The sequence below is a fragment of the Schistocerca gregaria genome, chromosome 7 (assembly GCF_023897955.1).
Source record: "Schistocerca gregaria isolate iqSchGreg1 chromosome 7, iqSchGreg1.2, whole genome shotgun sequence".
NCBI lineage: Eukaryota > Metazoa > Arthropoda > Insecta > Orthoptera > Acrididae > Schistocerca > Schistocerca gregaria.
In genome coordinates, this window is record NC_064926.1 from 569642503 (window position 1) to 569655307 (window position 12805).

A 12805-nucleotide genomic window follows, 5' to 3' on the forward strand; every position below is an offset into this window, starting at 1 on the left:
CGATTAACCAGCATCGAGATGTCAGGTTGTTCTTGGATGACACTACCCAAAATGTCGGTAGATGGAGGAGATCCTATTCATTGGGGCTTCACTCTCCTGATTGCACACCTACGGAAATCTAGTTGTGAGGGACCGTCAAAGATGACGAGTGTTGACGAAACCCACCTACAATCAACGAACCACGTCAACAAATTGTAGCGTCATGTGCGGCCATTGAGGCAAATATGCTGGCAGTCGTAGTTCGATCTGCTGTTTTTCGCTGTAGAAGTTGCTGATGGTCATTTCGAGTACGTAACCCTCTCACTGCCAAAAACCGTGACCGGAAGTCTAATTTTTAAGAGAATACATAAACTATCAAACAGTGAAAATACTTCTGGTCCGCATGTGCGTAAATGGTAAAGCTCCAGAAACCCCGTGAGGTTGTTTGTTGATGACGCTGTTGTTCGTAGGAAGGTTGCAACGCAAGAAAACTACAGCGAAGTGCAAAATTGACAAAATATCGAGGATTGGTACAAGGACCGCCAGTTGATCTTAAACGTAAATATATTGGGAAAGTAACAACTGTAAAACATCTAAGAGCCCGTGTCAGGAGCGAACTGAAGTGTAACTACCTCATAAAGCTATTTGCTGGAAAAATCATTTACTCGGCTGAGATATGTCAGAATAATCTAAGAAAATGCGTGATTCTTCAGTTTATCCTGGCGTGTTTCTTGCTCGAAGAGTCCACGGATATACTGCCGGTCCATAGTGTCCAACGGGCACAATATTTCGGCGATCAGACATGTCGCCATCGTCAGGTGCGCTGATGAACTGAGGTGCTGAGGGCGGGGGGCCGTCTTAAATCCCCTTCCGAGGCGTTCTCTCCGCGGTCGGTGAGACGCTGGCGTCGGCGTCTGTGGTGGCGTCGGTGTAATTGCCTCGTCCCCCTAGTCGCCAGTTCGTTTCTTTTGCTGAGAGTCTTTTTAATTAGACTCAATGCTGGTTCCCGTGCCCTGATGAGGTTGTAGCCACAATCTCGGCTGATGAGTCCGTCCCTGGTACGAATTTAGATAGCCTCTGTAACGACGCTGTCTCAGTATTTAGATGTCTGTGCCAGGACCCATTTCGTGATTTTCGGGCAAACAGTGCTCTGCGACCGCCGACTTGTTGGGGTACCAAAGTCGAGTGTACCTCTGATGTTCTCGGCAACGATATTCGATGGATCGCACTGTCTGTCCAATATAGGTCATCCCACATTGGCACAGAATCCGATTTATGCCGGTCTTCCACAAACCGAGATCTTCTTTGACACTTCCGAATAATGCGCGCGTTTTATTTGGTGGGCAAAAGACAGTTCCTACTCGGTGTTTCCCCGGAGAAAATAGGACGAATATTGAGGATACACCGAGTAGGAACTGTCTTTTGGCCACCAAATAAAACGCGCGCATTATTCGGAAGTGTCAAAGACGATCTCGGTTTGTGGAAGGCCGGCATATATCAGATTATGTGCCAATGTGGGATAACCTATATTGGATAGACAGTGCGATCCCACCAATATCGTTGCCGAGAACATCAGAGGCACACTCGACTTTGCTACCCCAACAAGTTGGCGGTCGCAGAGCACTGTATAACCGAAAATCACGTAATGGGCTACCAACACACGAGTGTCCTGGCACAGACATCTAAATATGGCGACAGCGTCGTTATAGAGGCTATCTAAATTCGTACCAGAGACGGACTCATCAACCGAGATTGTGGCTACAACCTCAGCAGGGCATGGGAACCACCATTGAGTCTAATTAAAAAGACACTCAGCAAACGAAACTAGGGCGGAGGAGGAAATTACACCAATGCCACCATAGACGCTGACACCAGAGTCTCACCGACGCGGAGAGATCGCCTCGGGAGGGCATTTAAGATGGCCGCCCGCCCTCAGGAGCTGAGTTCGTCAGCGCACCTGACGATGGCGACATGTCTGACGCCGAAATATTGTGCCCGTTGGACACTATGGGCCGGCAGTACACCCATGGACTGTTCGAGTAAGAAAAAGTAGTTCATCGACATAGTAGGTAGCTTGCAAACCTCTAAGCGGAGAAATCTATTTTAGAAGCTCGTCCTGACAACTGAAGGTTAGGCAACACACATTGCATATGAAAGATGCAGGGTGCCGATGCTGTCCCACCTCAATGGGCATAATCAATTATGAAAGACGCCTAGCGTCACTAGGAAGCCTCAACGAATATTCTGTCTCGAACAAATGTTGTCCTCCAGAATGTGATTTTTCACCCCTAAACGTTTGATGCACAGACTTTGAAACATCCAGTACGTCGGCCATCTTCTATGAAATCACTTCGTGGGGTCCTCTCCTCCATCTAGCACAAGCGTCGCACTCCAGTCACATCTACGTTTCCAACTACGGTGTACTCCGCAAGCCACCTAACGGTGTGTGGCGGAGAGTACTTCTGGTACCACTACTTGTTGCCCCCTTCCCTGTTCCACTCGCTAATGGCGCGTGGGAAGAATGATTCTCGGTAAGCGTCTGTATTAGTTCTGATTTCTCCAATTTTCTCATCGTGGTTATTTCGCGAGATGCATATGGAAGCAATAATATGTTGTCCGACATTTTCCCCCAAAGGGCTCTGTCGAAATTTCAATTGTGAACTTCTCCTTAATACAAAACTCCTCTCTTGTAACGTGTGGAAACCGAGTTTGTTGAGAATCTCGGTATCGCTCTCGCACCTACAAAACAATCCCGTGAGACGAAACGCGCCGCTCTTACTTGGATCTTCTCTCTCTCTTCTATACGTCCTATCTACATCTACATCTACATCCATACTCCGCAAGCCACCTGACGGTGTGTGGCGGTAACACTATTGATGAGACACTGCTGGAAACAGTATCTACCCTAAAATATCTAGCAGTAACTGTCCAAAGTGACCTTTAGTGGACTGACCACATAATACTGTACAAACAGCTGAGAAGGCAGTCACGAGACAGGTTCATAGAAAGACTCCTAAGGAAGTATAACCCGTCCACGAAGAAAGTAGCTTATATGGCACCAACAATAGGGGACTATTGACCTGCAATTACCTTTTGTTCCGTTAAGACTGAACGTGTTGAGTTGTGTCTGTAAGGAAGTCTTGTATCCAGTTACAAATCTGGTCCGATACTTTGCCAGCTCGCATTTTTTTCAATAAATGGCAGTGGGGGATGGTGTCAAATGCCTGCTGAGGTCAAGGAGCACGGCATCAACCTGGAGCACCGTTGTCTACAGCGCAATGGATCTAATGGAGGGAAAGAACGAGCTCAGTTTCGCAAAATCTCTTCGAAGACGACAATTCACACTCACCCTAGCCGTATAGCGAGAAAATGTACACCGTTCGGGTTAAGCGTGAAATTACTTAGTACGTGTACGTGATCATGGTACCAAGAAACCTAAATAAAACGTTAAGTTTTCACGATGAAAGGTACTATATTGCCGAGTTGCTGCCGAAACGGATAAGAATATGGTGACACAAAACGAAATAAGACACCAAAAATATTCAGCATGGCAGTTCACCTAGTGCCAAGTGGATCTGTTAATGGCATTCTTCTTTTCTATTACACAGACTTACGCGGGAAATAGTAGTTGCTAAGATAACAGTACTTCTGTGGCTGAAGCAGAGACGGACGTGAACGTAACTCACCCGGTCTCCGAAGTTCTCGAAGGCGATGCGGGCGTACTCGAGGAAGTAGTCTGCCAGCTCGATGTTGGGCCAGCCGCCCAGCTTCTGCAGCTCCTGCGGGAGGTCCCAGTGGTACAGCGTCACCTGTGGGCAGATGCGGCCACCTTTAATGTCCAATAGTAAAGTTGGAGAGAAAAAAAATACGAGACTTGCGAGAACCACTGCCGCAGCTGGCCGAATGCGTGTCGTCAACTCAGATTATGAGATCAGAAAGCTGTGACACGCCAAATTCTCGTTAACATTTGTACAGTAGATGAGCTAATTGATATAAGTGCCAAAAATATTTTTTTTCAAGTGAGCGAAAAAACTGTGCAGTGGTAATAATTTAAGGAAATTCTTTACTTATTATATTAACTGAATTTTCCGCCCTTGCCTGACACAACATGATAATATATTCAAAAGGAAAAGACTTTCTCATTTTCTGCTAAATTATGGTCGCGAACCAGGTCATCTTGCGGTGACAACTGAATGTCGCAAAAACAGATGATAAACATGATGTACTACTTACACTGTCATTGTTTCTACAGAAGATAAAAAATGACAGAGTGTTACATAGGAAAACATTACAATAATTATATTAACTCAAAAAGGTAGTAAACGAAGTTTTTCTGTGAAGATGATTAGAAATAAGGTGTATTTACAGTCGGAATCTAGTATTTGTAGGGAGTAAAATTGTTTTATTCACTAAAAATTTCAAGTATAGACGAATGTCCTTTTCCCATGATTCAGTCCATGGTAGTCCAGAAGGAAAGAACGGATAAATTCTGTTTATCTCCCGCTCTACGCAGTCATTTCTCGTTTCGGAATAAATGCTTCTCTCAGTCAAGGAGGTCACTACATTAGCTTCTGTTTTAATAATCGGCTGCTCTTTTTAATAATCGGCTGCTGGATCTTCTTTTGTGATTCGCAACGATGAAGCGTAGTTACGAACAAGCCTTTGAATGTCCATGTTATTTTCTAGAGAAACTCTTAGCCTACGGCTTTGTTTCCGCCATTCTTCAAAAGATGGTAGTAAGGGCAAGTGGTGGTGCAGGTGGTGGGTCGTGTCAAGAGTAAGCTTAGGCATTTGTAAACAGAACGCCATCAAAATATTGGTCGCTTTGTAATTGCATCATAAAGTTCTTCTCGATTTAGGATACGAGTTCAGTACTCGTCACTTTTAATTTTCTGCTTTATCATGAAGAAATCTGCAGCTGACTCTCATAAAATGCTGGCTAATACCAATGGTGAGGCACCGGTTTGTCAAAGAAAATGCAGAGAATGGTTTCAAAGTTTCAGTAACGCTGATTTTGACGTCGAATACCGGCATGACAGTGGAAGAGAGAGGGTTTCGAAGCTGTTCCAACTGACGGAGAGAATCGCAGGAGGTCTTTGTGGAAAGCGTTTGAGCCGAACACTGAAATACTAACGGCAGCAATGCAGTGATAGACATTAAAAGGTTATTTTTCAGCATGACAATGCTCGACCCCATGTCGCAAAATATACTTGGAAACGTTTAAATGGAAGATCTAATCGACCCACCTTATTCTACAGACATTGCTTCTCCTCGCTACCTCCTATTTCAGTCAATGGGCTGACCAGCACTCTGTCATGTGAACAACTCCAAAACTTTATCTACTAATCGATCTCCTGAAGAAATGCCCAGTTCTTCCGCAGCGGGATTCGTAAGCTACTCGAAAGATGATAGTAAGCTATGAATTGCTACTTCGTTTCGCTTTTTTACAATAAAGGCTCGAACTTTGAAAAGAAATGGCGGAAGCAAAGGTGTAGAACTAGTATCAGAAACGAAAAAGCTTTGTCCTACCATATCGATAACCTTCTGAGATCAAGATGCCCTAAGAATAGATAAGGTATTTTTGAAAATTCTGCACGTTTCTCGGCCGCGGCATAATCGCCACCTGATGCAGGGAAGCTGTTTCCAGACACTAGAAACGTGTGCCACGGCCTTAAAGGCACCATTAGCGACACGATAAATGTATAAGAACTGGATCACCCTATTCTTCATCTTCTCTGAACAGTTATCGGTCCATATGGAAAGGTTAGGTTTGTAAGTGGTGACTAGCTCCATATTGAGGAGTCCTTAAATAGGAGAAGCCATCTGGTTCCCACCTCTTGCAGATTGTAACATTTTTTTAAATCTAGTTCACATCGTTAGTTGTATATTGTAAATATAAATAACAATTTTTTTATCTAGTACACAACTTGCGAAGTGTAGTAGATAAGCAAAATATATAAATCTACAAAATATCACCCAGACGAAGTGTATTAGATAAACAAAATTGTTATTTAGCACAAGTCATCGGCAGCACGCATACCGATACATAAGAAATTGTTTTTTTTCTGTAATATAATTGACAACTGCGTACGTCTCCTACAACTAAAATGGATAAACTTATGGCAGTTCGTACGTTTCTCGTTCAGGTCCGAATCTTTCCAACTTTTCATTGGAGACTCGGTGAGAGACAAAAGAATGTAGCAGTGATCTGACGCCAAGCTCTTGAAACAGTGCGCTGCTGATATCTGCTGATTAGAGTTTGTCAGATGAGGAAGCAATAGATCGACGCAGACGTCATGTCATCACCATTTGAGTTTGAAAAACACTGGTCGCCGGAGTGTAGTACTCACCATGGACTTTTCTTTCGGGATTCACTGAATGAAAAAGGTAGGTAATGCCTCCTGATTACGTGCTATCAGATGAAGGGGTAACAGTAGGAGACACACTACAATTTACGTAAGTTACCACATGAGTTTGCAAAGAGGTGTTCGCCGGTGTATCTGGTAGCGTACTCACCATAGGTTCGATGCCGTTGGCCAGCAGCTCGTTGATGAGGTTGTTGTAGTAGTCGATGCCGGCCTGGTTGATGACGTTAGTGTCTCCAGTGGGGAGAATGCGAGGCCAGCTCAGGGAGAACCGGTAGCAGTTGGCCTGCAGGTACAGAGAAATCACAGCTGCATAAGCAACGACTGAAATGCAGGCGAAGTTAAGTTAAGCAAAAGAGACAACGGTGTGAAGAAGAAAAATATTCCAAGGCGTGGCAGGCAGCGAAAGGCGTCCCCGGAGGCTGATCAGAAAGCCTCCCCGGTGCCTCTGACAAACCGGTTTCAGGCACTGTCTCTGGCTGAGCCAGATGCAGCTGCCTGCCCTGTTTCAGAGGATCATTCTCAGCCTTCAAGGTCCGGGCAATCGCAGAGGGTGGGCTTACTGGTAGTTGGGAGCTCCAATGTTAGGCGCGTTAGAGATACGGCGGCTAAGGAGGGGAAGAAATCCAGTGTGCACTCCGTGTGCATTCCGGGAGGAGTCATTCCTGATGTGGAAAGGGTCCTTCCGGATGCCATGAAGAGCACAGGGTGCAGCCAGCTGCAGGTGGTGGCACATGTCGGCACTAATGACGTGTGTCGCTTTGGATCTGAGGAAATTCTCTCTGGATTCCAGCGGCTATCTGATTTGGTGGAGGCTGCCGGTCTTGCTTACGAGATGAAGGCAGAGCTCACCATCTGCAGAATCGTTGACAGAACCGACTGCGGACCTTTGGTGCAGAGCCGGGTGGATGGTCTGAATCAGAGGCTCAGACGGTTTTGCGACCGTGTTGGCTGCAGATTCCTAGACTTGCGCCATAGGGTGGTGGGGTTTCGGGTTCCGCTGAATAGGTCAGGAGTACACTACACTCAGCTGGCGGCTACACGGGTAGCGGAGGCTGTGTGGCGTGGACTGGGCGGTTTTTTTAGGTTAGAAGGCCTCGGGAAAGTATGGGGTGGGCTGCAATGTCAAAGGGTGCATGGCAATTACAGGACGTGCTTGGATCAAGGAACAGTCGGAATTATAGTTGTAAATTGTTGTAGTTGTGCTGGAAAAGTCCCTGAGCTTCAAGCGCTAATAGAAAGCACAGAAGCTGATATCGTTATAGGTACAGAAAGCTGGCTAAAGCCTGAAATAAGTTCTGCAGAAATTTTTACGAAGTCTCAGACGGTGTTCAGGAACGATAGATTAGGCAGAATTGGTGGTGGAGTGTTTGTGTCTGTCAGTAGTGGTTTATCTTGTAGTGAAGTCGAAGTAGATACTCCGTGCGAATTGGTATGGGTGGAGGTTATACTTAACAGCCGAATTAAGTTAATAATTGGCTCCTTCTACCGACCCCCAGACTCCGATGATACAGTTGCGGAACAGTTCAGAGAAAGTTTGAGTCTCGTAACAAATAAATACCCCACTCATACGGTTATAGTTGGTGGGGACTTCAACCTACCCTCGGTATGTTGGCAAAAATACTTGTTCAAAACCGGTGGTAGGCAGAAAACGTCTTCCGAGATTGTCCTAAATGCTTTCTCCGAAAGTTATTTCGAACAGTTAGTCCACGAACCCACGCGAATTGTAAATGGTTGCGAAAACACACTTGACCTCTTAGCCACAAACAATCCAGAGCTGATAGAGAGCATCATGACTGATACAGGGATTAGTGATCACAAGGTCGTTGTAGCTAGGCTCAATATCATTTCTTACAAACCCATCAGAAACAAACGCAAAATAATTTTATTTAAAAAAGCGGATAAAGTGTCACTAGAAGCCTTCCTAAAAGACAATTTCCATTCCTTCCGAACTGACTATGCGAATGTAGACGAGATGTGGCTCAAATTCAAAGATATAGTAGCAACAGCAATTGAGATATTCATACCTCATAAATTGGTAAGAGATGGAACGGATCCCCCGTGGTACACAAAAAAGGTCTATTGACACGTAATCAGCATGGCTTCAGAAAAGATCGCTCTTGTGCAACGCAGCTAGCTCTTTATTCGCACGAAGTAATGGCCGCTATCGACAGGGGATCTCAAGTTGATTCCGTATTTCTAGATTTCCGGAAAGCTTTTGACACCGTTCCTCACAAGCGACTTCTAATCAAGCTGCGGAGCTATGGGGTATCGTCTCAGTTGTGCGACTGGATTCGTGATTTCCTGTTAGGAAGGTCGCATTTCGTAGTAATAGACGGCAAATCATCGAGTAAAACTGAAGTGATATCAGGTGTTCCCCAGGGAAGCGTCCTGGGACCTCTACTGTTCCTGATCTATATAAATGACATGGGTGACAATCTGAGCAGTTCTCTTAGATTGTTCTCAGATGATGCTGTAATTTACCGTCTAGTAAGGTCATCCGAAGACCGGTATCAGTTGCAAAGCGATTTAGAAAAGATTGCTGTATGGTGTGTCAGGTGGCAGTTGACGCTAAATAACGAAAAGTGTGAGATGATCCACATGAGTTCCAAAACAAATCCGTTGGAATTCGATTACTCGATAAATAGTACAATTCTCAAGGCTGTCAATTCAACTAAGTACCTGGGTGTTAAAATTACGAACAACTTCAGTTGGAAGGACCACATAGATAATATTGTCGGGAAGGCGAGCCAAAGGTTGCGTTTCATTGGCAGGACACTTAGAAGATGCAACAAGTCCACTAAAGAGACAGCTTACACTACACTCGTTCATCCTCTGTTAGAATATTGCTGCGCGGTGTGGGATCCTTACTAGGTGGGATTGACGGAGGACATCGAAAGGGTGCAAAAAAGGGCAGCTCGTTTTGTATTATCACGTTATAGGGGAGAGAGTGTGGCAGATATGATACACGAGTTGGGATGGAAGTCATTACAGCATAGACGTTTTTCGTCGCGGTGAGACCTTTTTACGAAATTTCAGTCACCAACTTTCTCTTCCGAATGCGAAAATATTTTGTTGAGCCCAACCTACATAGGTAGGAATGATCATCAAAATAAAATAAGAGAAATCAGAGCTCGAACAAAAAGGTTTAGGTGTTCGTTTTTCCCGCCCGCTGTTCGGGAGTGGAATAGTAGAGAGATAGTATGATTGTGGTTCGATGAACCCTCTGCCAAGCACTTAAATGTGAATTGCAGAGTAGTCATGTAGATGTAGATGTAGATGAAGCGGGCTTATATGGTGTTTTGCATAATTAAAGTCCCACTTGATAGGATTGAAACGCGCCTGTCAAAATTTGGGCAGACTCGTTTCATTAGATGAAAGATTAATCCTCCAGCTGTTTCTTGAAGTTTGTAGCAATAGAAGAAATGATCGATATCTATAAGCAAATGGCTTGTTTATTCCGTCCTTTAATGCCCATAATCAGCAGCAGTTAATGGCCTTCAATTGCCGCCACTTTGCACTGGGCTTGAAACTGGAAAATCTTTGGTTCGGTGGGTGAGCATAGAGGTCGTAGTCCACAGAAGTCCGTGGAGGCATTCCCGTGATAAGGAGACGTGGCGCTACGGACTTACTCTGTACGTTGCATTCAAACCGATGTCGTCATCTCAGTAGCCCTAAACATTAGAGACTACTGTTTACATTTGCTTGTTATTCTCAGTTGCTGTCGCGTTCACGTAACAGTTGTTTTAAATAGAAAATATTACAATGTTATCGTGAATAATACAGAATCAGGAGAAGATTTTCTGATATTTTCTGGTCTTAAAGGCATATTAGATACTGTTACATGATGCATTTCTCCTCGTTAATGTAAATTTCTTTTGTTGCTTGTTTCACATAAACAAGAAGCGAAATGTGTGAAATGAAAAGGCTGCATTCTCAATCCAACATTTGCTTTAATACTGAATGACGAAACTGATTTCCGTTTACGTCCTCTTCTGAAAATGCTGAGAATGTATTTCGCTATGCCTGGAGGGTTTGCTGTATTTCCTTCTGACAGCGTTCACTAAGAGCGCTCTTGGAGATGTATTGACGAAAAATCTGAATTCAAATTACAGAAATGAAATCACGACAGTAAAAGAAAAAAGCGGGACCAAAATTCAAGTACATAAAAGGAAATATCGCTTGAAAGAGTCCACTTATGAATGAAATGTGATTTCTATACACTTTATATTGTCAACAGAACGACTAGTTTATCTGAAAACGATGCAAGCTGGTATTTTACAACATAACCCTTTCACTAGAAGCTGGGGTATGCCTTTATCGAGAAGTCGAACGTTTTGAGTAAGTATAGAGGTAAAGTAAGAGGAGCTGTAGTGGCATCCCAAACTTGAAGCCGACGTTCTCTATGTTAACTGCTGCAAATATTAGTCTGTCGCAGAAGTGTTTTTATCATAAATTCCTCATTGCACCTTTTACAGGTGTACTTATCATTCTAATTACAGGCTAAATTACAACGGAATCACATTTCATTCGTACGTGGACTCGTTCAAGAGATATTTTCCTTTAGATAAAAGAATTTTGGTTGTGCTCTTCAGGTTTATTGTAGTGGTTTTATTTCTGCCATTTGACCTTATATTTCCTATCAGACCAACTCGAAAAGTTCTCTGGGTGACTGCTGTGAGAAAAAAAGATTGGAAACTGCCCAAAGAAAGCAAAACATGTTCTAAGAGTTCTCAGTAAGAGGACATACACGGAGTACCAGTTTCGTCCGTCCATGTTAATAAAAATGCAGGTTTACAAAAGCAGTCTTTTCACGTCACATAACTCTCTTGTTGGTTATTCGAAACGTATAACAAAAAGAAAGTACTTTAATGGCTCGAAATACGTCGTATTACTGATTAAGTGTGCATTTGGGACCAGAATGTTATTCACGAAAGCACTGTAACATTTGCTATTTAAATCAACTGTTGCGTGCACACGGCAGAACTTAAAGAAGCTGTCGTATTCAGCGGTGTGGTAACGTTTTGTGGTACCAACATGGCAGTGCTGGCTTCAAAGGATGAATGCTGTGAATTCAGGGTGTGAAGATGTGAGGCTATACATGTGCTGGTAAGGATTTCCTAGTCTGCCTCCAGTGAAGTTTATCCAAGGACTCTTATTAAGTTATTTTTGTCATCTTGCGATTTTTAACTTGCTGAATGGTACAATGAGTGTTTTTGATTACTACCATATGTGGATAGCTGATGTTTTTGTGATGTTTACTAATATCAGTCGCGCTCGTACATTTTTTTTTTTTTTTTTTTTTTTTTTTTTTTTGCTTTCCGCTTTGTCATTTGAATAACGTTTACATATTCTTTCCGATAATTCACGGTCTTGAGTTTTGCATTTAAGCAACGTTTCTTTCCCGATTGTTTCCTTTAAATAAGTAATCTCCAAAGTAGGAATCTTGAACTCCTAGTAGCTCACAGTACTTTTTCGATAGATCGCGATAACGTTCAGGTTGGCTAACCTGGATCGCTCCATTGCGATCAGACCGCGCTAACGGCAACAGCTGCATGTTTCTCAGGCGCAGTTTCCATTGTCAGGAATACTATATTACTGTCAAGAATAATATATAGTCAGCCTCACAGTCCAATGTACACGCTTAAGGTTGCTTATATTGTATTTTCAAGTGAATGTCATATATTTCTAACGTGGATAGTTTGAATTACACATTGGTACTAAGCTAGGTTCATTCTAACGGCAGCATGTTCACACAAGACGCAAAAAAACCTCTCATTGTATTTCGAAATGCGAAATCTATTGTTTCTTTACCCAGTTTAAGCACAGACCTGTGTGTGTGTGTGTGTTTAATGTACTATGCAACTGTATCGGTCGCGATGAAAGGGAACGTTGAACGCACTTCATATCAGTTGACTCAAGGAGTTTAAAGGTTTTTTTGCTGGATTCTGCCCCAAGAAAGGAAGAGGTAAGGCAATCTTAATGCTCAACAGTCAAACTTTTCAAAACCATTCTACAAGAATAAAGCAGCAACTGAAACACTATTTCGAGTTTCAAATATTATTGCCTAGAGCAAGAAACAATGCGAAGAAGGTGAATTAATCAATACTACAATCAACAGTCAAACTTTTCGAAACTATTGCACAAGAATAAAGCAGAAACTGAGGCACTATTTCTAGTTTCAAAAATTATTGCCAGGAGTAACAAACAATGCGAAGAAGGTGAATTAATCAATACTCAATTTTTAGGAGTTGCAGATTCATTATTTGAGAGTTTCAAAAATAAGATTTAATTGTAACACATTTCATATTTACCAGAAAATGTAACGTTGTACACAATAAACAAACGAATGATTTTATTGAAAAAGTTCTTATTTCCGTCCGAGATTGTTTTGGTACCTTACTGGTACAATAGCTCAGAAGCATTGTAAATTTAGTGACTACTTTTTAAACCAACCACCG

At 43.0% G+C, this 12805-nt stretch overlaps 1 protein-coding gene across 2 annotated transcripts in view; it reads right to left on the minus strand.

Annotated features, from left to right (window-relative positions):
• LOC126281952 (myrosinase 1-like) overlaps window positions 1–12805 on the minus strand; it is a 193555-nt gene that overhangs the window by 164578 nt on the left and 16172 nt on the right. The window contains exons 3-4 of one of the 2 annotated variants that reach the window (XM_049981316.1): window positions 6496–6630; window positions 3666–3788 (exon numbers count right to left, since the gene is read on the minus strand). In XM_049981316.1, coding sequence (XP_049837273.1) covers window positions 3666–3788; window positions 6496–6630 — 258 coding nt within the window. The remainder of the gene's footprint in view (window positions 1–3665; window positions 3789–6495; window positions 6631–12805) is intronic. The other variant, XM_049981315.1, reaches the window with a different exon arrangement.